Source organism: Marmota monax, unplaced genomic scaffold (genome assembly GCF_021218885.2).
Source record: "Marmota monax isolate L192 unplaced genomic scaffold, Marmota_monax_Labrador192_F-V1.1 WCK01_AAM20220418_F8-fsc00115, whole genome shotgun sequence".
Lineage (NCBI taxonomy): Eukaryota > Metazoa > Chordata > Mammalia > Rodentia > Sciuridae > Marmota > Marmota monax.
The window spans coordinates 5,716,926-5,741,330 of NW_026694419.1; the positions used below are offsets into that span (position 1 = coordinate 5,716,926).

The following is a 24,405-nucleotide window of genomic DNA, read 5'->3' on the forward strand; positions in this document are numbered from 1 at the left end:
TTAAAGAGTATTTTACATTCTTTATTTTCTTCCTCCATACCTTGTCTTAAAAAAAACCTGTGCATATTTAACACTTAGAACAGACCTCAATTAAGACTAATTCCCTGTGGCTAATGGCTACCATACTGAACAGCTGCAGTCTAGAAAACCTCTGCTATACCTAAGTGAACTACAAACCCTATCAACTTGTACTCTCCACTCCATCTCATTTGTACTCTAGGTTTACATGGTGGAAGATTTTGATTCATTAATTGAAGTAGTTATCATCCTCTATCCAGGCCAACTCTCTGCCCCTCCCCACTAAATGTCTTTAACATACAAAAGGCAACATTCCAGGTATAAGGATGTCAAATTATGTTATCTTTAATGTAAAAATGAATTTAGACAGTATTGGTGTTCATGCGTACATTTTATCTTTTCATGTTTCACAATGGAGTAACATCTGTTCCACAGAATAATTCCTGAAATAAAATACTAGTCAAAAAATAAAAAAGCAAAAATGAAAAAGCACTTCTGTAACACTACTTTCAGAGGATAAGTTCTCAGCGTTTAACAATAGACTCCTGGTAAGACTGAGCGCGCTCTCCTAAGGGGTTTGTGACAAGAACTAAAAGGTTCTTAAAACCTACTATGTGCAGGAAATCTTTACTTCTTAAACTACTCTATTTCGTTCAAACTTTGGCGCTTCCCAAAGCGGGCTGCACAGAACTGCCCGATGGGCGCTCTTCCTTCGGACCCCTCTCTGAAATTCTGACTCGATGCCCTGGGGTGGGCGTGCTCCTAAGAGCTGATGGGAAGAACTGAGAGGGGGCCTGGCCCTGAATTTACCGGCCCCTCGGGCGCATCTCTTCATGGCGGTCGACCTGCCTTCTGGAGCCTGCAGACGTCAACGCCACCGAGCCCGCGGTAAAGGTTTGTCTGCACGCACCGCCCTACTGTCCTAGTCCGGACACAGCCACCTAGCCCGAGGGTTCCCGCCTCAGGAGGTCGTCCCGCAGCAGGCCGCTCAGGGCAAACAAGGAGACCCCGAGTTGTGGAGGCACCTCACCGCCACCCGGCGGCGCTTCTCTAGCCGCCCGCTGTGGCGTCCGCCCGCAGCTAAAGCCCTGCCCCCGAAAGCCCCAGCTTCCCGGCGGCCCCTGGACACTGTAACCTCTTCACGCCCGGCCCCCGACCCGGGGCTGACCGGCTCGTGACTCTTCTGCCAATCAGAGACGTTTTCTCCAACCAATCACCGTGAGCGAGGTGTCCTCTTCGGCCCTTCGGTCCTTCGGCTCTTCGGCCCTTCGGCTCCTGCGAGTTCTCCGTCTCGGGGCCCTCTCGGGCCTTCTGCACTGCTCTAAAGCGTAGTGCTCACGGGTGGTATTATTTCCTTTTTTTTTTTTTTCCCCAGCCACTTCCGGGTCCTGCGTCGCTCCGGAAGCCCGCGAGTTCCGGAAGCCCGGGTAACCCACATTCAGCCAGGAAAAAGCCAAGCTTTCCAGAGTATGTTTCAGAAAAAGTTACGTGGAGCGTGGGCGTTTCGCAGACTCCTAAGGTCAGTGTCTGCCCGAGAGCGCCAGAGTGCAAACCTGAGGTCCTGCTTACAGCCAGGAGGTCTTGGAGTTTCACGGCCTTGTAATTCTCGCCCTTTGCTTCAGTTTCCCTGTTTATTGGCTTCCTGTCTTCCTGGAAGAGGCAAATCAAAGTGTCTTGATTTCGGGAAACGCTGTAAAGCAATTACAAACGCCTACAGACGTTCTTAGGTTCGCGCCATTAAGGGCAGGGGAACACGCAGCTAGAATTGAACCCCTCTGCATTCCACGAATTGCCTTTTTTAGAGACGGACTTAGATGTGTTTTCCTCTTGAAAAGATTTACTTCTTATCAAAGTCTTTCTAAGAATCATCCAGGATCCAAGCTTTCAGTAAAATCCGAGGATTCTTTTAAAGGGTTACGTGTGGTACAAAAAAAATTGAGTAACTTAAGTGAAAACCCTTTGCTTAGAAGTTTTGGTTTTCTTATGGGAGGAGATACTGAGAATTTTCTTATAAAATTGCGGAGTTGATTTTATTTCTTGTTGATTCCTTATCGGGAATGTGAAAATCATGAGCATTTTCCTTTGAGTCTTTAAAAGTCATTGTTTGCGTATTTAGTTAGGGACCATTTTCTGTACACGCAACATTTTAGTAAAAGGCTTTTCACAGAATGAGACTTGGTAGTTGAAAGTTCAGGTCTAACGTGTTTTTTGTATTCTGTGGTGTCCCTTGCAAATTTTTTATGTAGACAATTTTTAGCCATTACAAGGAGACTGAGGCTCCCTCCACCACAATTTCTAACTAACCACCTACTTGTATGTTAAACTACTCTGATCTTGCCAATAATATCATTTACTTGTATCCAGATAGATAAGAGTTGAGTTATCTTGAGGCCTTTGAAAGAAGGGAGATAGTGAAATTACTGAACGTAAAGAAGAACCTCTATTTTATTTATTTATTCTTTAAAAAGAAAATAAAAGTGTTGGAACATAGAATACTAAACAAAGTCAGGCGATTTGGGTTCTAGTCCCTATTCTGGTTTGCCTTTGTCGAACTTTACCGCTTCAACTTTTATTCTCTTCATTTTTAGAAGTTAGAAATAGCTCTGTGGGCTTAACATTGTTTCATAAAAAAATTCTGTAGAAAGTTCCTGGAGCCATGCAGAACAGAGACAAAGCAAGCCAAGTGTCAGCTGTGTATTAACAAGAGCAGCTATTTATGTGTTCTGTTTTTATAACAGGGTTCCTGCTTAAAATAATTTATTCATATCTTTTTTAATTTTTTTTGTTTTTAGTTGTAGATGGACACAATATCTTGATTTATTTATTTCTATGTGGTGCTGAGGATCAAACCCAGTGCCTCAAAGGTGCTGCAGGTGCTCTACCACTGAGCTTCAGCCCCAGTGCTTAATTCATGTATTAGACTAAATGATCTGCCTTTCCTTCTAGCGTTGAAATTCTTTTTTCTTAGGACAGTTGTTCATTTGTATTCGACATACATTCATTTGATTATTAAAGTTTTCTAAATTCTGTATTGGTGCTCATAATAATCCTTGCAATAAGGAGCACAAGTATTTTCCATTTTACATATTCAGTATGAACCTTACAATATGTTAGTGGACTTTCCCATTGTGACATGTTTAGTAAAGTTGTAGCCCCATCTTTTCCTCACAGCATCATATAATTTTAAAGTGTCTGCTCCTCTTGCCCATAAAACCTTGTGTTTAGATTCCTGTAGCACAAGAAAAGTGTGTACTATGTACATAGTCTGTTTCCAGACAAAAGTTCTACTCTCAGTTGCTTCCTTTTTTCTTCTCTTGATGATCTAGGTTGGACAACCAAGAAATAAATTGCATGTTCTCTTGATCTTTTTCATGTGAAGTGATAGTAGTTTCTAAGCATTCTGTGTCTCTCTTCTACTCATCAAAATGTAGAAGCCTTAGGAGAAAAGCCCTGAATTGGTCTATTTGTCCCATGTCTATTAACCTGGCACTGCCCTTTTAAAGCCTGGCCCCGCGGCTTTTATATGTAATAATGGAGGCAGGGAAAGGTAGTATGTGTTTATTTTCTTACCATATTCCCATCTATACAATCAAAATATCCTTTTCTATAATGTTTTTTACTCTATTTAATCTATTTTCTTTACATAAGAACTCTGCCTTCTTACCTGCTTGTCAGTTAAGATAAAATTCCATTAGGTAAGGTGAGATAAAATGTTGTCATTTCTTTTTCCTTACTATTAAAATACAAAACCCAAGAGCTGTGAAGTCATTCTGTCTCAGTCATGATCTCTCCCTTCCAATGTTCAATGGATGAGTTGGTATCGCCTCTACATTGCATATATAGTATGTGTTCATAATAGGTAAATGATGAAGTGCCTATTTATTTCAGATCTGTTCAGATTTGACATTCAGTTCCTTTGAATTGTCCTTTGACCACACTTAATAAAAAAAAAAGAAGAAGAAGAGGTAATGTAGATTAGATACATCCCAGGCAGCATGGCAACTTTACTACATTCCTTTTCTTTTTCCATCTGACTACACAAAGGAAATAAAATAGTAGAGTATAGGTTCAAAACTTAAGATCTCCAGTAATACTATTTTATTCACATACCCCAGGATGACTCCAAAGAGGGGAGAATTTTTTGCTTTGCATTCTGTGGAATTAAATTTGATCCATGCTTCCCAGATATCCATCCTACTCATTTCTTTCTATGTTCCAGTTTTTCTAGTATTTGCCAGAAAGTCAGTAATTGCCAGCTTAGATAATTAATCTTCTCAAGCTTTAATTTTTATATTCTTAAAATAGAGATGATAATACTGTGTTGTATGGATCCAATGAGAGAAAGAATTTTAAAAAGATTTTTTTAAAAATAATGTGTATTACGTTGTGGTTCCTCTTTTGGGGTTTGTTTTTGTTTTTAGTGTTGGGGATTGAACCCAGGAATACTTGACCACTGAGCACATCCCCAACCTGTTTTTATTATTTTTTTTATTTTTAGATAGGCTCTTGCTAGTAGCTTAGAGTCTTACTCAGTTGATGAGGCTGGCCTCAAACTTGGGATCCTTCTGCCTCAGCCTCTCAAGCCACTGGGATGACAAGTATGTGCTACCATGCCTCTTATTCCACTGCTGATTTGTTTGTTTGAAGAAATTTCCACATTCTTCAGTACCATAAAAGGTGCCATTGAATGTGTATTCCAGTAATTTTCAAGACATGGAATTCTATTAAACACTTGGATTGTAAAGACCCTTCTTTTTTTTTTATTTTTTATTTGTTTTAATTAGTTACACATGACAGTACAATGATCTTGACATATCATACATTTGAATCAAATGGGGTATAATTTCTCATTTTTCTGAGTGTACAGGTTGCAGAATCACATTGGTCATACAATCACATATATACATAGAGCAATAAGACCCTTCTTAAATGTATAGGACATTCTAAATATCCAGTTACTCCATGCATATCATGTAGCTTGTTTGTTCATCCTTGGATTAGAATTTTTGCTGTAGTTTATGTCTCTACTTTTAACACTTAGCCTCTTAAAATAACTACATCTTGCATGTCTATCCTAAAGTGTTTATGTTTGCCTTTTAGGCCAAAAAACACCTATCAGTATACAACACTGGTTCACAGCACGGCTGTTCCACTTCCAGCTGAGTTATTTTACACTACTCATATAATCTCTTTGTTCCCCAGGGTTTTTACTTTAGAGTAAAAATAATAAAAGAATGTCTTTCTTAATATTACAAGGATTAAGTGATTTAATATTTAATTTTGTACATGGCAATTAGCTGTAGTAGTCACTTGTTAGCACTCAATAACTGGTATATGTTCATTATAGTTGTAAACTAACAAGTTCATTGGGATTGTCTTCCTAATGTTTCCCTCTTTCTGTGAAGGTTCTTTCTCACCTGTCCTGCTCTGATTTCTCTATTTTAGCATTTTCCAAACTCAGTGTTCAGCATTATCATTTTTGCAGTTGGAAATGGCTGTTTTTTAAATTTCCTTCCCTTTTCAAGATTTCCTAAAACAGCTCCTGTAAGGATTCTAGGTAGGTAGTAGACTTTTTACATTGGCTTCCCCCTCTACTTCAATGGATGAAGATGATAGTATGGCAAAATGACTTTGTCCAGCCACACAGCCTAAGTGACCTAGGCTAGAACACAAAACTAATCAAAGCCTGGTTAACCCTCTTCCCCTTTTTCGTAAAAACAACTGTTTGTTCCTGCAATATGCTTTCTCTTCCAAAGACTCAGAAATAACAATTTTCTGAAAGAGAAGAGTATAAAAACCTTGGTGTTCTCTTGAAAACATATTTGTGAAACAAGAACAAGATATTATAAATTGTGTTTTAAGGTTTAAAAAGATAATTTTGTGTAATTTTTAAATATTTAATCAAGTACACTATAGCTAAAATAAGGCACTGTTTATTGTATAAGGCAGATTATAATCTTGAACATTGTATTTGTTCTGAGTTTTCTCTAAATGAAAAAATATAATTATTTTCCCTTTTGTGGCAAGCTGCAGTCACTCTAAATTATTTTGAGATAAGTATGTTATTTGAAGCTTATCTTTCATATATACATGAAAAGTTTTTTAGAAAAATTTGTTATATACCCCCTCTACCCTCAAAAGAGAGAAAGAGCTCTTACATTAATTTTGATGAGGATTTCATTGAAGTTAGGAGAAATTTAATCTGAACATTTCTCATGTCTTGGCTATATCCAGATGAGTATCATTAGGATTTATAACTTCAGCTATTTATAAACTATTGAAACTTAGTTTATATAGAGTGAAAGGGAAGAAAAACAGAGTAGTGACAAGTCACTTAGCAAGTCTGTGGCAGAAGTGGGATTTGAACTTAAGAGTTGTTGATTTCTAAGCCTGTTCAGTATGCCAGAGGTCACAGTGTACTAATGGGTCTCAGCCATAGCTTTTTCTGTTCTACTCATGTTTGAAATGTGTTCTGGGAATCAGTGTCCTGTTAAATCCCTGTTTGATGCATGTCCCCTTTATTAGTATTGATTTCAATACAATGGACAGTAAATCTATCTGACTACACAAAGGAAATAAAATAGTAGAGTATAGGTTCAAAACTTAAGCTCTCCAGTAATAGTATTTTATTCACATACCTCATATGAAATCTTACTCTAAAACTTTTAAAAACCTACAGAGGGATAAAAATGAATATCTGGTCCCATCTACTTCGATTTGGCAGCATTGTCATTCTAAAAATTAGTCAATTATTGTGAAACTGAAAAAGAACGGTCTGACAAGGGGTACATAGGTGAGTATGATAACATACAGATTAATTGTAAATCACATGTTTCTGCTGATAAAGTTTACAAGGCTGTAAATTTAAATGTAGAATTTTCGTAGGCAGTATACATTGACAAATACGTTTAATGGTAATACATCCAGTACTGAGTGTCTCGAAGCAGGTCAATAATAATGTGTATATTGATAGCAGCAATGTAGGAGATGTTACTTGGTATTATAGTGAAAATCCATGTTATCCCCTTAATCATAATTACATTAATATTGACGAGCCCTTGACAATACCCACATTATTATTGATAGATTTCTGTCAATAACATGTTCTTAAATAAAATATATTCATTCATTATTTGTACTATACTCAATAAAAGCTGTACTGTACATACATCCTGAATTTTCTTTCTTCCTCAGTGAGATAGTCATTTGTTTACTTGAGATGTAGATGAAAAAGTTTCAGTTTGGGGAAATGTAAAACATAAAAGGAAAGTGTAAGTTATTTAAGCAATAAGGTCATTATGTTGCTACTCTTTGTAAGCAAATTTCAGAGGTTTTTTTTCCCCTATGAAGGAAAAGCAATGTGACATGTCTAGTGATAAAATGTCAGCAGGAGACCTTTTTAATAGTTTGTAGTGCTGGATCACTTTGTCTTAAACATATTTATGTGACAAGTTAATCACACTAACACAAGTAGATATACTTTTTATCTGGGCATAATTTTGCCTTAAGCATCTTTTTCACATATCCTTAACACAGTAGAATCCTTCTTTAACCCCAGTGTTCTTTATTCTAAATCATCACTTTAATTATTGACTTTTATGTTTGTCTTTGCATGGATAATAAATGTTTCCCTCTTGGTTAGCCTTTTAGAATCTTAAAGTAATATACTTTAGAAAATGGGGGAGAGTGAGTTGCAGGATCACATATTAAAAGTAAGAATAGGGAGAAACATTGTTTTTGGCACTTTGACAAAAATCAATTTGAATTAAATCTGATAGTGTTTGGATTCAGAACAATTCCAACTTTAAAAAGTTACTTTTTTTTTTTTTAAGTTTGAGCCTACATTAAGGAAACTAGGTACTAATCTAAAAGTACCAATAATATGGTAATTGTTAAAGATTACTTAAATTCTTGAAAGTAAAGTAGAAATAGACTGACCAGTGTTTGGGCATTAGTACTGGCAGTCGGTATGATAATAGAAGTCAGGAAAATATTGACTTACCAAATATATAGGGGATTTTTTTTAATCCAGAGTAAGGGTGTTATAATCTCCTTTTTGATTGCCATAGTTCTTAGTGAAGTAAGTTAAATTACTTTGACTTAACCAGAAAGTTGTTAGCATCTTCGTTTTGAATTGTAGGAATCCTATAACTGGTCTCCTGGAACAACAGTTTTCCTTTGATTCAGTCTTACTGAACTCTGCCATTAGATTAATCTTTTAAAATTTATACTGTTATATCTCTTCAATGGTTATTCATACCTACAGAATCAATGCAGTTGCCTTAACATAAATGCTTTTTATAATATGGTTAAACTGGCCCTTCACCCACTCTGATCATGGCAGATGTCCTTTCTTTCACTTCCAGATGACAAATGCAGCCACACTAATGTAGGCTAAATAACCAAGAACACACAGCTCACAGTGATACCCATCCCCAGCTAGACCATGGCCAGGAGCTCACACATTTCAGGGCTTTTGCATAACCTGTTCCCTTGCCCCAAATATCATTTTTCTCTTTTCTGTTTGGAGAGTTTTGTGAACTTTTATAGTGTTTTCATATTTTAAGATCCATTTTTTACTTCGGAGATCAATGACCAGTCCTGATTACAATAGCATCCTATTTCTTTTAAAATGCTTGAATCAAAGGAAGTTAACTGACAGTTAAATATTTATGTAGACTCTCCGGTACCTAGGAGAATGCCCCACATTTGATAGATGCTCAATAAATATTGGTTCAGTTGAAGAACTATTTGTCAGAGAATTAGAATTAACTAAAAAACAAACTGTTTGCATTATATTATGAATACTTTTATGTGATTTAAAGGCATTTTTCTGTGTTTCACACCATTTGTGGAAGAATCTTATTATATAACAGTGGAAGGAAGAGAATTTTATAGTCTGATTAATTGAACTTCTAGTTGGGAGAGGGCTGGGTAGAGTTGGGATGAGGGAGAGGGAAACTAAATGTAGTTATATGTTGATGAAGAACCCAAGGTTGCAAGTTTGTCTTGGACTGTCTGTACCATGTCCTGTGGAGCAGAGCACCCTGGAGTCAGATATTATCAGTGTGCATTCCTGAGGTTTCTTTATTTCTAGATAATAGTCACAGCCATGTTAGTGGGGATTAAGTAGCCAAGGGAACTGGAACCCATCCCTGTTCTTTAGAAATCCCGTTATATCTGCTTTCAGAAAAGATGCAAGTTAAAAGTTGGATATGCCCCACTGGATCATGTCCCTGCTCCTCCTGCCTTTCCCTCCTACATGTACACATAGTGGTGACATCATGTTCATGGATTACCTACAATTATATTTTCGTGGTATAGTCACTACTTCCTGGGGAAAAATTCCTTTTACACAGGTTTACTAAGGCATTAGTATTAGTAATTAAGATTTCAGTCTTTTAAAATGAGATTTGCCAAAATCATTTCAAGTCTTGTTCTTTTTATGCTCATCCCTAACTAAAGCAGCAAAAATATAGTAATAATACTGCTTTACAGTTTCCAAACCATTTCCATAACATCTAGTTTAATCTCAACAACCTGATGAGGAGCTGTTATTTCCCACTTTTCAGAGAAGACTCTAATGCTAATGATTTTTCCCACTTTTCAGAGAAGAATCTAATGCTAATGATTTTTTTAAAAGTACATAGCACATAAGTGCCAGAGCTGGAACTTGACTTTAGGCTTGTTTGATTTTAAATCAGCTTTTTCCACTCCTTCACAGTTGCCTGAAGAGGAATGTAGAGCATGGTGGAAGTATTACACGTTGTTGAACTGTGATGTGTAATGGACAGTGTTTACTCTATGTTTATAACTAACAGAAGTCACAAAAATAACTAGTTTTGGAAAATAAGGCCTAAGACAAAAACTAGAGAACCATTATTTGTCTGAAGGAGAAAAGACTGAAGAGCAGTTTAATAATAAGTCTTTTGGGTAGATTAAAGAATCTTAAGCAAGGAAGAGAGTGAGCCCAGCTGTTCCTAATCTACACTGAGGCCAGCCCTAGGGAGGAAAAAAGGAAAGAAAAAAATGTTAAACCGTAACAGAAAGGATAAGAGAATTTCTTTTATAAAGTATTGTTAAATATTAGATCTGTTAGAGACTGTGTTAAGTCTCCTTTTCTGGCAGTCATTAAACATTTCTATCTTAACTAAATGTTCTCAAGTATGATTCTTGCAGATAGGAGTGTTTTGAAATGCCTGATCCCTCTGAAAGACCACTCCTTTTAATGAGTTTCTCACTAAATATTAATAAGGAACCTGAGAACCAGATATCTTCCCAACTCATCCAGTTCATCTGGATGCACTCACAGGCTGTGGAGTGTGTACACTGATTAGCTACCAGACTAGTCATTGTATTGCATGTAAGTTCAGCAAACACTGAGCAGCTACTATAAGCCCATCGTTACTGTAAATTCTAGAACTATAAGATTTGGTATTCATCAGCAACAATCTGGAACTCTCTGGACTCTAGTATTTATAAGGCAATCCAAAGGAAAGCCATCTGATCCAACACTGGGACTGTGGGATCAGATGGCTTTCCTTTGGATGTGGGATAGGACTGTTGAAATTACATTGGTATCAAGTATGGTTAGAACTTTCCAAGAGTAGTTTGACAATAAGAGAGTTCCCCTTATCTTGCTGACCACAGAATATGAAATCTGGGGAATATTCAGAGTCGTAGATGCTCTTACAATAGAAGAATTACTTATGCCACATTCCGATATCCTGAATTATAGAATTTTGCTTGAGGAAAACTGAGTTTGGTGTGGCAGTTTGTAGGTGGCAGATTATTTGAGAAATAAAGCATTTCTTCTTAACTAACTTATGTTTAAGGAAAGAAAATGTATTCTCATGATAGGAATCATAGTACAAACACTTGAAAGCCCAAGTAAATGGCATAAATAGTTGCTGCTGGAGTTAAAAATCGTAAGGATCAATGGGAACTGGGGATAGTTATGAAGAAGTTTTCACAGAGAATGTTGAAATAGAGTTGGAATGTGGAAAGGCAGAGATAGTTCAGAAAAGTGAGACTAGCTGGAAAGAAAGATAAGTAGTTTAGGTATATGAGAAAAGGCACAAAGGTGTGACTGAAAGATGCTCTGGAGCTAAAGGCTCCTTTGGGGAATGGTGGGTTATGAGGCTGCAGAGATGGAGACAGGCTGGGGTGACCTTAGGTGTGAGATCTTGGTGTTTTATCCTGAGAGTAATAATAAGGTAATTTGGTAAATATGGGCAGATAATTTTGTTAGTTTGGTTTAACTTATAATGTTTTTTGTGATTTTTCCTTTGGTTCCATAAATGATGTAAGTAAATTAGAGAAAATTTGTTAAGTGCAGGAAAAAGGAAGAAAACTAATAACCTTACTGATTTGTGTATGTTTGGAATTTGAAATTTTTGTTGAAATATTATTTATGCCTTTGAGAATCTGGGATGCTATACACTTCTGTTGTGGCCTTAGTTGTCTGTGTATTTGTCTGCCTCCCTTCTTAGACTGCACCCAAGCACCTGTTACAACCAGGATGTACCCATACTTAACAGAGTTTGTGGAATCAGTGAATTATCTTAATCTCACAAGGACTACTTAATAGAAGATAGGGAAACCCTGTGTCCATGAAAGATTTGAAAAAAAAAAAAAAAAAAAGGATTTTGCTTTGAACTTGATTAGTCCAGTAGTTCTCAACATCATCAGAGAATTTATTAAATACGTAAATTCTTAGGTCCCACTGCAGATCTATTGAATCACAGATCCTGGAAATGAGGCCCAGCAGTCTAACAAGTTCTCCAAGTAATTCTGATGAATTCTTTTAAGTTTAAAACCCACTAGATGAGAGGGACAATGAGACTAAAGGGTTGTGATGAAGATCACAACATACAAATTGAATGCCTTGAGATATCTAGATATGTGTATCTTTGTCTCAAACTATTAGAATAAGATATTTATATAAAGAAAGCTGAAGGCATTATAAATAGGATCTACCTATTTTATTTAGATCACTGCCTTCGTGATTTTAGCATTTAATTAGATCAAATAGATATTGGGCTTACCTACCAAAAGGGCCCCAAATTTACAGAAATCTCAATCTGTATTTTTTTGTCCTATATTCTGCCTACTGAACTTTTTCATTTAGATGTCTCATATGAGTATAAGATCTCTTGCACGTATTATCTTTTCCTTACTGTTTCAGAGAATTGGATTACCATTTGCTCAGTTTTTCAAGTCAATTATTTTTTACTCAGTTCTTACCAAATAGCATCAATTTACTACCTCATAGCTCTCAAAGATGTCTTTTTCTTTTTATCACACATTGATACTTGTCTAATTATTAGACCATATTAATTTCTCACTAGATCATCTTTACAACCTCTTAAGTGGGCACTATGCCTCCAATCCTACTCACAGCCTCAAATCCATTCTCTGGTGGCCAGAAAAAGCAGTCTGAAATGCAGATCTGATTAGTTCCTTGTTTACAACTTTTCAGTGGCTCTCCATTACCTTCTTGAGGACATGCAACCTCTTCACACCTTTAGGATATGTTTTCTGCTTTCCTTCAAGCCTTATCTCTTGTTCTTGCATCTCCATTTCCTTTGTCATTCCCTCTACTTAGCATAATGTTTTTACTCTCCTTTACCAGACTGACACTGCTGTTTAGATACTACCTCTCTAGGAAGCCTTCTCTGACCTTCTGATTTATAGTTGTTTTACATAGTGCTCTGAAATTTCCTTTGCCTATCACTTACTGCATCTTACTGTATTAGCTTATTTTTTCGTATAGCAGATCCTTGCTTTCCTCCTGCCCTCGCCTCAGTAGATTATAGGTTCCTCAGGGTTGATACTGGCTGTGAGACTATTATATTACCATCTCTAACATATTAAATTAGCAGATATACCACAAACATGGTAACATAAATAATAAGTGTTGTTTTGGGTATGACAATTTGAAATAGTTTTAAAGTTTAATGGATAGAAATTGTATTTTTTACCCCAAACATTCTACCTACTCATTTATCCATTCATCTTGTATTTGTAGAATATCCTCTATGTACCAGGAAATGTGGTAGTTGCTATGTATAACTGTATTCAGTTTTGAAATATGCCAATAATCATTACGTCAGTGTTTATCGTCTAGTAGAGGAGATAGAAAATTAAACATTAGTTTGTATACAGAGCGTAGAGACCTAGAAAGAGGAAGAATAGAATGTGATGGAAAGAAGTAGAAGGGGCAGCTAATCCAAATTTGGAGAGTGAGGAAAAAGTGATGCTTGAGCTAATACCTAAAAACAGGGTAGATTTCTCAGTTAAAGAATGGGAACATTGTGTTGCACCCAAAAAGAAGAGATGGTAAAATCCACTAGTGAAAAAGAGAAGGTGGCATTTTATGACTAGGTGTCAGTGCTTTAAGAGGGAAAGCAAGCTTGATATGCTTGGGGAGGTTTGTGTTGATGTTGAAGTGGGGAGAATGCACTGAAAGCGACAGAGTTAGATAGACCAATGAGATGTAATGGTCAGGGACATCTAGAATTTAAGAGAAAAGTTGTGGGGGACATAGGGTAATATGTGGATTAGCAAAATACTTTGGCAAAGAATCAACAGTGTTAGCAATGCATTGGATCGATAGAATGAGGAAAAGGAGCGCTCTCTTTTTAACTTCTTCTTTCTTTTTTATAGGTCCCAGCAAGTATGAGGCAAGGATTTCACAGAGGAACTTGTAGAAAAAGTCTCCATTGCCATAGTAGAGGGCTGTCAAGTCTTGAAGGAGCTGCAGGAAAGGGGAAAAGGTGAGATCTCCCCAGAAGGCTCTTGGCATTTATGGGTGAGAAGCATTCCTGTCATCTGTCTGGCCTAATAGAAAACAGAACTGTTATTCAGTGGTCATTTTTGTTTCCTGTACTTGATCTTGTTGAGCAAAAAAATCTCCTGCCACTAAGTCATCTAGGATCTGGTAATGTTAAAACTGACCCCTTGAAAACATCTTCTGTTGTCAAATGTACTCCCCACTTCAAGAAGTACAAGTTTATTTTAAGATATGCGTCTCAGTCCTTTTACTACTGACAAATAAAATTTAATCTCTTTTTGGTTAAAATCATAATAGAATTTGAAAGGACTTTAAAGGTGTTTTTTTTCTTCATCCCTTTGTTTTTTAAGTGAAGAAACCAAGGTAGAGAGGATCAGCTGAAATGATTTGTCCAAGATTTCATGGCCAGCTAGTAACGTTGACACTCAGCAGGATCCATTCCTCCTTCTCCCACTCTGAGTGTTATCTTAGAGTAGTGGACTTCTCAAAGGCTTTGAAAACATGATTAAATGTATTGTGTTGAGAGCCCAATTTACATTTTTCACCTTTATTGAGTTGTAATAGACAAATAAAAGTTATGTAAATTCAAAGTAAACAAAATGAATATTTCATGTTCATGTGCATTGTGAAATGGCTACCACAGTCAAATTAACACATTCATCACTCATCATTACTTAAAATGCTGCATGTGAGAGAGAGAAAGAGATGGGGACACTGAAGATCTACTGTCTTAGCAAATTTCAAGTAAACAATGCAAAATTAACTGTAGTCACCATGCTACATATTAGCTCCCCAGAACTTGTTCATCGTATAGTTGAAAGTTTGTACCCTTTGGCCAACATTACCCAATTTTTCCCACTGTCAGCATTTGCCAGTTTATAACAAAATTTGAAATATCAAAACTGGTCTGTATACTTAAGTATAGAACTTTAATTATGTTGGGTTGCACATAATGTGTTTTAAGCCATTCATACCTAGCTAATCATTAATTAGCTTCTTATATTTCACTTTTTTCCTTTAGCACCTATTTGTTGCCATCATCTATTTTTTAAATTATTATAGCATATGTCATTATATATTATAGATATTTTTCTTTTAGTACTTCAAAATGTATATATTTTTATTACTTTAACAATGACACTTCTGCATTCTTATGGCTTCATGGTAAGATTTAGTAGCTTTTTTTTGGCAGTAGTGTAACAGAAGAATAAACACATTGTTCATTTACTTTTCTGACTTATTTAAACATAAAATGTATTTAAGAAAGATTAAGTGGCTGTTTGAAAAATAGAATTTTACCTATGTGAGGTGGTGCATGTTTCTAATCCGAGTGACTCTAGAGGCTCACAAGTTTTGAGGCCAGCCTCACCAGCTTAGCAAGTTTCTCAACAACTTAGTCCTGTCTCAAAATAAAAATTAATAGGACTGGCGTGTAGCTTAGTGTTATGGTGCCTGTGGATTTAATCTCCAGTATCACAAAAAAAGAAAAAGAAAGAAAAGAAGAAAAATTATTTATACCTTTGGAGTCAATAGAAAAACTAGAAATTAAACTGAGATACCATCCATTGGTGTATTCTGAATAGTTCATTATATTCATATTCATATATTTCTCCAGAAGTCATGTTACTGAGCCTCATCACAGTTTGAGGATTTAATATTTTTCTTCTAGAATATCTGACAAGGAGTATTACTTAGAAGTATGTTTGTAGAAACAGGGTACAACAGCTTTTCTTTTCTTTTTTCTTGTTTTTTAGCTGTCATTCCTTTCATGAGGAGGGCCAAGAAGAAAACAAAAAGTAATAGAAAAGAAAAGGGAGAACAAAAGAAAGGAAGAAAGAAGAGAGAAAAGAGAGAGAAAGAAGTTCCAAGTAAGAAGTGATTGCCTGCCTTAAGATTTTACACTACTGAAACGCCTGTCTTCTGTGCCCCTGTGTAATTTGTGAATCAGTTTTAGTTTTCCAAGTGGAAGTGGAAGAGATAGTATGATATTATAACAATTTGATGATATTCCCTAATTTTATTTTTTTTTCCTAGAGACCTTCAGAGAGGACATGGCACCCAGAGAAGAGAATACAAAGAGTACAGACAGAGTACTCAGAATAAGTCAGTTGGATGCGCTGGAACTAAACAAGGCCCTGGAGCAGCTGGTTTGGTCCCAGTTTACTCAGTGTTTTCATGGATTTAAGCCAGGCCTATTTGCTCGCTTTGAACCAGAAGTAAAAGCGTTCTTGTGGCTTTTTTTGTGGAGATTCACCATCTACTCTAAAAATGCTACTGTGGGACAGTCAGTTTTGAATATTCAGTACAAAGACAGTTTTTCCCAGAGCCTGAGATATCAGCCACCAAGTAAAAACCAGAAAATCTGGTATGCTGTCTGTACCATTGGTGGGAGGTGGTTAGAAGAACGATGCTACGATTTGTTTCGAAACCATCATTTAGCATCCTTTGGGAAACTTAAACAGTGTGCAAATTTTGTGGTTGGACTTTTGAAATTAGGTGGGTTAATTAATTTTTTGATTTTCCTTCAACGGGGAAAGTTTGCAACTTTGACAGAACGTCTTCTAGGCATTAATTCTATATTTTGCAGGCCCCAAAATGCCCGAGAAGTTGGTTTTGAGTACATGAATAGGGAACTTCTCTGGCATGGTTTTGCTGAGTTTCTAATTTTTCTCTTACCACTTATAAATATCCAGAAATTGAAAGCCAAGTTATCCTCATGGTGTATCCCTCTTACTGGTGCTTCTAATAGTGACAGTACATTAGCCACCAGTGGCAAAGAATGTTCTTTGTGTGGAGAGTGGCCCACCATGCCTCACACCATAGGATGTGAACATATCTTCTGTTATTACTGTGTTAAGAGTAGTTTCTTATTTGACATGTACTTTACTTGTCCTAAGTGTGGCACAGAGGTACATAGTGTACAGCCACTGAAATCAGGAATTGAGATGTCAGAAGTGAATGTTCCTTAGAAAGTAAAATTGTTTCCTTTGAGGAAAACTGTATTATGTGTAAATTCTTAATGTTAGTCATCCTAAGTATGGTACTTAGATGTCTCTTATAAGGCTGGTACTTCCCAGTCAACGTCTTCTCTTCCTTTGGAGAGATGACTAAATTCTAATCACTGTAAACCACATGATTCTAAATATATTATGTAAAATATTTTAAATTATTGCATTCAATTTTTACTATCAGGAATAAAGGAGAGTTTTTGTCATATGACTACCAAGAAAGAGTTGGGTTACACTGGGATGTGTATAGATTTATTTTCAGAGATGATAAAATATCATAATCTGACAATGATAAGGCCCTGTTTAAACTTTTAAGATTGTAATTTTAAACTTTTCTCTGAAGCCAGTTTTCAAGAGGTTCACTCCATAGCTGTTGGACCCCTTCACAGTTGACTTCTTAGGTATAAAAAGTAAAAATTGCTTAAGGCAGTTAGAAGTGAGGCTACAGGGGACACCTGGCAAGAAGAATATTATTTCCTGGATCTCTTTCTTTAGTCTTTGATTCAGAGCTTATGTTCTCAGCAAGAATATTGGTAGTTTTATGAAATACCAGAGGTCTTTAGCATAGTAATAATACAGGAGTACATATCAAGATGTACTTTGCTCCTTTTCTCTGCATTTTTCACTTAGAAGTTAAAAATTAATGTTTTGCTAAATAATAATCACATGAAAATATTTGGACAGTTTTTAAGTTACTTTAACAAAATAATGGCACTGATTTTTAAACAAGATATCAATTTTTTTGTGCTTTGACAATAAATCAAAATATAAAATAAAATAAATTGTGCTTTGATTAAAATATACATATACATGTATATACAGACATATGTTAGGAATAATTCACATGTAGCTAAAGTTGGGCGTAGGATAGTCATGACTACTCTGAAAGAATTATTACACAGGTGAAACACAACACAAGCATATTAATTTTTTTCTTTTTTTTTTAAATTCTTAAAGTGGAATAGAATTAGCATGAGCAGTGATTTGTCTCAAGTTATTCATTATATAGTAAGCACTTTCCTAGAATAAATATAGTACAGTGAAAATACAGGATAACTTGTTCATTTTTCTCTTCACCTTCCATTCAGCAAACACTTAGGTGCCAGGTACTGAGGAAGCTACTGTGAATATAATGGTGAGTACAGGAAAAATAGTCATCATCATGTAGTTTACCTTGTGTGATTAAATGGATTTTTGAGTTTAACTTTGGTTTAATTTAAATAAGATAGCCAATGAATTTTGTTGTTTGAATGTAAGAGTTTTTCATATATTACAAAGTTTACCTTTTTTCTTCTCTAATTTTAAAACATTATTGTTAAAAACTTAGGAAAAAATGAAATTTTCATTTTTTTACCCACCGATCATCACAGTATACTGGTTCATTTGATGGTACGCACATTTCTTATTTACAGAATCATTTAACCTCTGTCATTGGGCATTTAGATTCTATCTACTTTCTATAGTAAATAAACACAGTGATGAATCTGGAATATCGTCAGGCCTCTTAGTTTCCACGATATAAACCAATCCAGATTGAATTGGCAAAAAGGAAAATAATTTATTGAATTATCTCAGTGAAGGATCCGCATGTACACTGCAGGGCCAGTCTGGTTATACGTGCTCAAATAATCGTCTTCGAATAGTCTCTCGGCCATAATTTTATGATAAACACTGTACATGGTATGAGGGATATGAACTCAGGTTCAACCTGTGCAGTTCAGTTAGATGTAGTCTGGGCAATGCACTTAATCTCTACACTGGTACATTGTGAGGCTTGTGTTTAAGATATAATAGTAGTTCCTTCCATTAATGGTAATATTCTGAGTTGGCTTCATTCTCAGGCAAAATGATGTCCACTTTTGATGCTTAAGGTTTATATTCTGCCAGCTTTCTGATTCCACTGAAATGACATTCCTCTTCCTGGTAGTTCCAGCAAGAGTTCTGTATTATTGGTTTGTCTTGGATTACACACATTTCTAAACCAGTTACCACAGGAAAAGTGATAAAAAATACTGTTCCCACTTACTCAAATGTTGCTGACATTCCCTATGTATACAACATGAACCTAATGGTGCTGAGGGGAGGCTGCTCATCACAGAAAACCAAGCTGCTCTTATAAGAAGGATGGATACTGGGTAGATAAAAAGAAGAGATCACTAATAAAGTTTACATTTGTCCTTATTATACCTAAAGTCCATTTGCAGTCTCATTTTCCAGTGACCTAGTTTATACTGATATTAATAAACAACTGTCTTAGAATACAGGTTTGAAATGATTAAATGAAGTCAAGATTTTGTTAAACCAACAATTTTATTGTTATTGTTATTTGATAGCTGAGTAAACTCTAAAGTAGATGCCCCTATTTTAATTTTAACATGAGAACATAGTACTTTAAATGCTAGCTAATAAAGTTGTCAATTTTATGGAGTCTTTTTTTCTTTTCTCCCCCTTTAGACTGAGTTGCACTGTGTTGTCCTGGTTGGCCTGATCTCAACCTCCTAGGCCTAAGTGATCCTTCTGCCTCAGCCTCCCCAGTAGCTGGGGCTACTTTTTAAATTTTTAAAAAAGCTCTATTTAACATTTGCAACCTTCAGAACCTTGAGTTCAGAAACTGAATGAATGTTTTGTTCTTCATTGGATAACCAGAACCTTTAGTTCTAGCATACCAATATAGAAATCTTAGCCAAATAAATAAACTTAGTGTTGCAGATTGAGCTCTATGGAAGCAGAGGTTCAAAGTGATTGGAAATGCTAGACAGATGCAGTCATTTTTCAGTATTGGTGGGAGATAGGTTTTAGAATCTCTGCAGGTATACCAAAATTGCAGGTGCTCAAGTTCCTCATATAAAATGGCAGAGTGTTTGCATATAACCATATACATCCTCCCATATACTATAAATCATCTATAGACTACCTATGATACTTAATGCACTATGAATAGTTATGATGTATTGTTTAGGGAATAATCTGAAAAATGCTTTACATATTCAGTACAGATGTGATGTTATTTTAATATTTTTTAATCTGTGATTGCTTGTATTTGCAGATGCAGAAGGAAGCTGTGAACACAGAAATCTATAAATCAAGGATCCATACCTTGAAAGGAAAAGGCAGAAAAGTAGGGAAAGACAAAAGAAATGGTAGATTATAATGCAGGCCTGATAAAACTTAACCAACCCAGAGAGGACCTCTAGAACTGGTATTCTCTCTATTAGTCACTAGGTAGGGGCTGCCCTGGGAAGGCTGTGACCACAGGCATTGCAGTTTCCTGCAGTAATAGCAGACCTTGAAGGAGCTAACAGCTGGAGGCAGTCTGCTGACCACACTGCACAGCTGGGCAGCAAGTGTATCCTTGAAGGAGGAATTGAGTGTCATGTATTAGTGAGTCTTGCAATTGTGTTTCCATTTTTTTTCTTTATACTTTTTTTCCCCCTTTCTTTCTTTCTTATAGGATGCTTGACATACCACACACCAGTGGAAGGTAATCAGTGAATTTATGACTGACTGAAATACTCTCATGCTTGCTCCCGGAGCTCTGCCTCACTGCAGATAGCCAGGCCTCTTGGGCACATTACAGTTCCAGAGACTCCGTTCAGTCCCGGCCTCCCTGGGCAATGCCAAAAGACTATATTTTTAACACTGAGGCAACTGATTCTACTGCCCAGTGACTTCAGGGCTCAACAGGGAGGAAAACTGGATCATATTTAGCTACATGGGTTTCTTCTTTAGCCTCAAGAATCAAACCATCAGTTATAAGTTTTCCCTTTGGAAAATAAAAACTTTTACACTAACATTTTTTTCTTTTTTCTCCCATGCAACTTATTCTTAATTCAGGTTCTCTACTTGTGTATTTAAAATATCCAAGTGGCTTCAGTAATCATCTCTAAATTTCAAAGCTAACAATCAGAGCTAACACAAAGCATGTCCTACTTTCCAGCTCCCAACTCCCCTGCCTTTGATGAGTGACTGGGTTTTGGACTGGTTTATTTAACATTAAGATTCCATTTGTTTGCCTATAACATGGATGCTCAGTAGTATCTACCTCTTAGGTTAACAATCGGAATTAAGTCATTCTTTTTATTTATTGAGCTCCTACAGACATTCTGTACTGAAAGATGTATTCATAAAACCTCTGTTCTCACGGAGTTTACATTCTTGGAGGAGAGACTGACAAACACATGCATAAGATAATTTCTGATGTTGGAAGTACTCTGAAGAAAATGTAGTTTCATAGATTCCATACAACAACAGGCTGAGGAAATAGAGTGATGCTGTATTAAATTGCATGTATAAAAGAAATCAACATGAAAATAAGTGTTGCATATTGAGAAAGCCTTCAAAATATATTAGCACTTAAAAACAAAACTTGACTTAATCATTTGGAACATTACCTTTTTAAAAATATTTTTCATTGTAATAAATATTTTTTTAATGTAGTGCTGAGGATTGAACCCAGTGCCTCACACACGCTAGGCAAACATTCTATTGAGCCACAATCTCAGCACCTGGAACATTACCTTTTAACCAAAAGATGTTTTTCCTAATAGCATGCACGCAATAAGTGACATGTTACTGTTTTAAAAAAATGATATTTTTATTAAATTAAATTGCATGTATGAAAGTCCTCTGTAAGATGAAATTTAAAAAAGACCTAAGGAGATGGGGAGAAAGCTAAGAAGAAGAGTATTAGGATAAAGAAATGGCAGGTGCCCAACTTCTGAGATGAAAGTCTTTTATGCGCTTAAGAAATGGAAAGAAATTAACATGAGTAAAAGAAGGACAGGTGAGGTGAAAGGTCATGGAAGGCCATGCAGACCGTGAGGAAAAGAAAAATCTCGATTTATTTCCAAGTATGAAGAAGCAGTATAAAGATTATAAGCAAAGAAGTGAGTTGATAAAATTTTACATTTTTCCAGGATATCTGGGTAATTTGTGGGGAGTTATAAATATAAGTAAGAAAACCAGATCGAAGATTATAGGGAAGAGTAGCCAGTATGAGCCATGATTGTCCTTTCTATTAGGTTTGTAGTACTTCAGCAGTGGAAGTACTTAATTAACTTCAGTAGATTTTCATAGATTCCATACACCAAAGTTCATACACTTGGCAGAGTTCTCAAGATCATATTTAAAGACTGCTTTATTTTGAATATTAATGAACTCTCACCAACAGAGTAAAAATAATTAATAAAAGGAAGGAGAAAAATCTATTTTATAAAAAGCCTATTTATAATAACAATTATGGGCTACTTGGTATCAAATTTAAAAAAAAATTTAAAGACTGTAATCTAGTAAAAGAGTAGGAATAAAAAGGCTCTGAGGACTGTATAATTGTAGTTTTTAATGACCTTGTCTCATCAATAAAAGCTACCCCATTTTCTTTATAATTTGGTTAAGAAGGCAGGAAAATAAGTATTGCTATATTTAAGAAAGCCTCCAAAATATACTAGCACTTAAAAACAAAAACTTGATTTAATCATTTGGAACATTACCTTTTAACCAAAAGCTGTTTTTCCTAATAGCACTCAGTAAGTGACATGTTTCCGTATTAAAAAAGGATATTTTTAGCAACATAAAACATACTTTCTACTCAAACCAATTGGTCCTATTGTCCATAGAATCCATGGTCTTAGGTTCTCAGGAACTAAACTTACTATGTAGCAAATATTTATACACACCTAGTATGTAGTGTATGTTTATGTTCATAACCACAAATAAGTATTTTGCTTTCTTGTCCTTTATCTTCAAAGAAATGCAAATCATGTAACAGGAGAAATTTCCTTCATTTTCCCAGGTAATCTCTTTATTTCCTTTTTTTTAGGTTCTATAAACTAATACATTCGAAATTAAGTAGTATGGATTATTATGAGGTAACTTAGTTATAAAGAAGTTAAATAACATGCCCAGATTCATAGAGCTGGTAAAAGTAAAGATGTAAATCTAGACCATCTTGGTCCATAAACCCTGGTTAAAATTATGTCTCATACACTGACTCCTGATTCCTGTGAAATTCTTTTTTTATTATTATTTATATATGACACTGGAATGTATTACAATTCTTAATATACATAAAGATCACAATGTTTCATATCTCTGATTGTAAACATAGTATATTCATACCAATTTGTGTCTTCATACCTGTACTTTGGATAATAATGATCATCACATTCCACCATCATTAATAACCCCAAGCCCCCTCCTTTCCCTCCAACCCCTCTGCCCTATCTAGAGTTTGTCTATTCCTCCCATGCTCCTGCTCCCTATCCCACTATGAATCAGCCTCCTTATTTCAAAGAAAACATTCTACATTTGGTTTTGGGGATTGGCTAACTTCACTTAGCATTATCTCCTCTAACTCCATCCATTTATCTGCAAATGCCATGATTTTATTCTTTTATTGCTGAGTAATATTTCATTGTGTAAATATGCCACATTTTTTTTTATCCATTCATCTACTCAAGGGCACCTAGGTTGGTTCCACAGTTTAGCTATTGTGAATTGTGCTGCTATAAACATTGATGTGGCTGTGTCCCTGTAATAATGCTGTTTTTAAGTCCCCAACTTCCTTAATAAGACTCCTGTGGCGTAAGAATTAAAATCAAGAATCAATAAGTCAAGAATCAAACTAAAAAGCTTCTCGGAAAAAGAAACAGTCTGTGAGGTGAATAGAGAGCCTACATCTTGGGAGCAAATCTTTACCCCTCACACATCAGATAGAGCACTAATCTCTAGAGTATATAAAGATCTCAAAAAGCTAAACACCAGAAAAACAAATAACCCAATCAATAAATGGGCCAAGGACCTGAAAAGACACTTCTCAGAAGATGTACAATCAATCAATCAACAAATACATGAAAAAATGTTCATCATCACTAGCAATTAGAGAAATGCAAATCAAAACCACTCTTAAGATTTTATCTCACTTCAGTTAGAATGGCAGCTATTAAGAATACAAACAAGTATTGATGAGGATGTGGGGGAAAAGGTACACTCACACACTGCTGGTGGGACTGCAAATTGGTGCAGCCAATATGGAAAGCAGTATGGAGATTTATTTCCTATTCTCAAGAGAAAAAAAAAAAAGGAAAACTTGTGATTTATTTATTTTTTTTTTAATTTAAAAATAAGCACTGTTTTATACAGTGCCCTTCACTGAACCCTGCATTGAGTTCCTATTCTGGCAACTATAACAAGTCAAGCAAGATAGTAAACTAAGTCCCCCCCTGAGTCCATGAGGTCCAAAGATACAGTGTTACTCAGGTAGTACACCTTCCTCATTTTTAATAGTCACATAACTTATTTTTCTTAATAGGTTTAATTTGTACCTTTTCTAAAATCTCAGAGCCAATAAAACATAACTTACACATTAGGTTAAGTAAAACTGATTTTCAAAATCAGGTTGATGTGGACATGTTTATATCCATTAATCTCAAGAATCAATCTGAAGGAAATGATAAGAACTGTGCATGCAGAATCACTGAACAGGTGTTCTACACAATAGTGTTTATCATAAACATGTGAACCAACAATAAAGGAATAAATAGTTGATCAATGTTACATAAGTACCATGATAAAAAATTTTATGCA

At 35.7% G+C, this 24,405-nt stretch overlaps 1 protein-coding gene across 7 annotated transcripts; it reads left to right on the forward strand.

Moving 5' to 3' along the window:
* Nucleotides 1–1,258: 1,258 nt before the first annotated feature.
* On the forward strand, nt 1,259–20,612 carry Pex2 (peroxisomal biogenesis factor 2). 7 transcript variants are annotated; one of them, XR_009224252.1, is made up of 7 exons: nt 1,264–1,537; nt 13,687–13,831; nt 15,568–15,681; nt 15,848–16,309; nt 17,910–17,956; nt 19,868–19,939; nt 20,273–20,612. XR_009224252.1 is itself a non-coding variant. In XM_046468241.2 (6 exons), exons 2-5 carry the CDS (start codon nt 13,828–13,830, stop codon nt 17,918–17,920), a joined length of 591 nt encoding a protein of 196 aa, XP_046324197.1. In that variant the 5' UTR covers nt 1,264–1,537; nt 13,687–13,827; the 3' UTR covers nt 17,921–17,956; nt 19,868–20,266. The 7 variants fall into 7 exon arrangements, 4 of the variants coding, with proteins under 4 accessions (XP_046324196.1, XP_046324195.1, XP_046324198.1 ...); XR_006857023.2 differs by having other exon boundaries at nt 1,260–1,537; nt 15,848–17,956; XM_046468241.2 differs by lacking the exon at nt 20,273–20,612 and having other exon boundaries at nt 19,868–20,266.
* Nucleotides 20,613–24,405: the final 3,793 nt, after the last annotated feature.

What these genes read in the sequence shown, in the direction of transcription:
- Pex2 (XM_046468239.2), top strand. Translation starts at nt 15,582, where the DNA reads ATGAGGAGGGCCAAGAAGAAAACAAAAAGTAATAGAAAAGAAAAGGGA. An exon ending in GAGAGAGAAAGAAGTTCCAA is followed by an intron (nt 15,682 to 15,847) that starts GTAAGAAGTGAT and finishes TTTTTTTCCTAG; the next exon opens with AGACCTTCAGAGAGGACATG.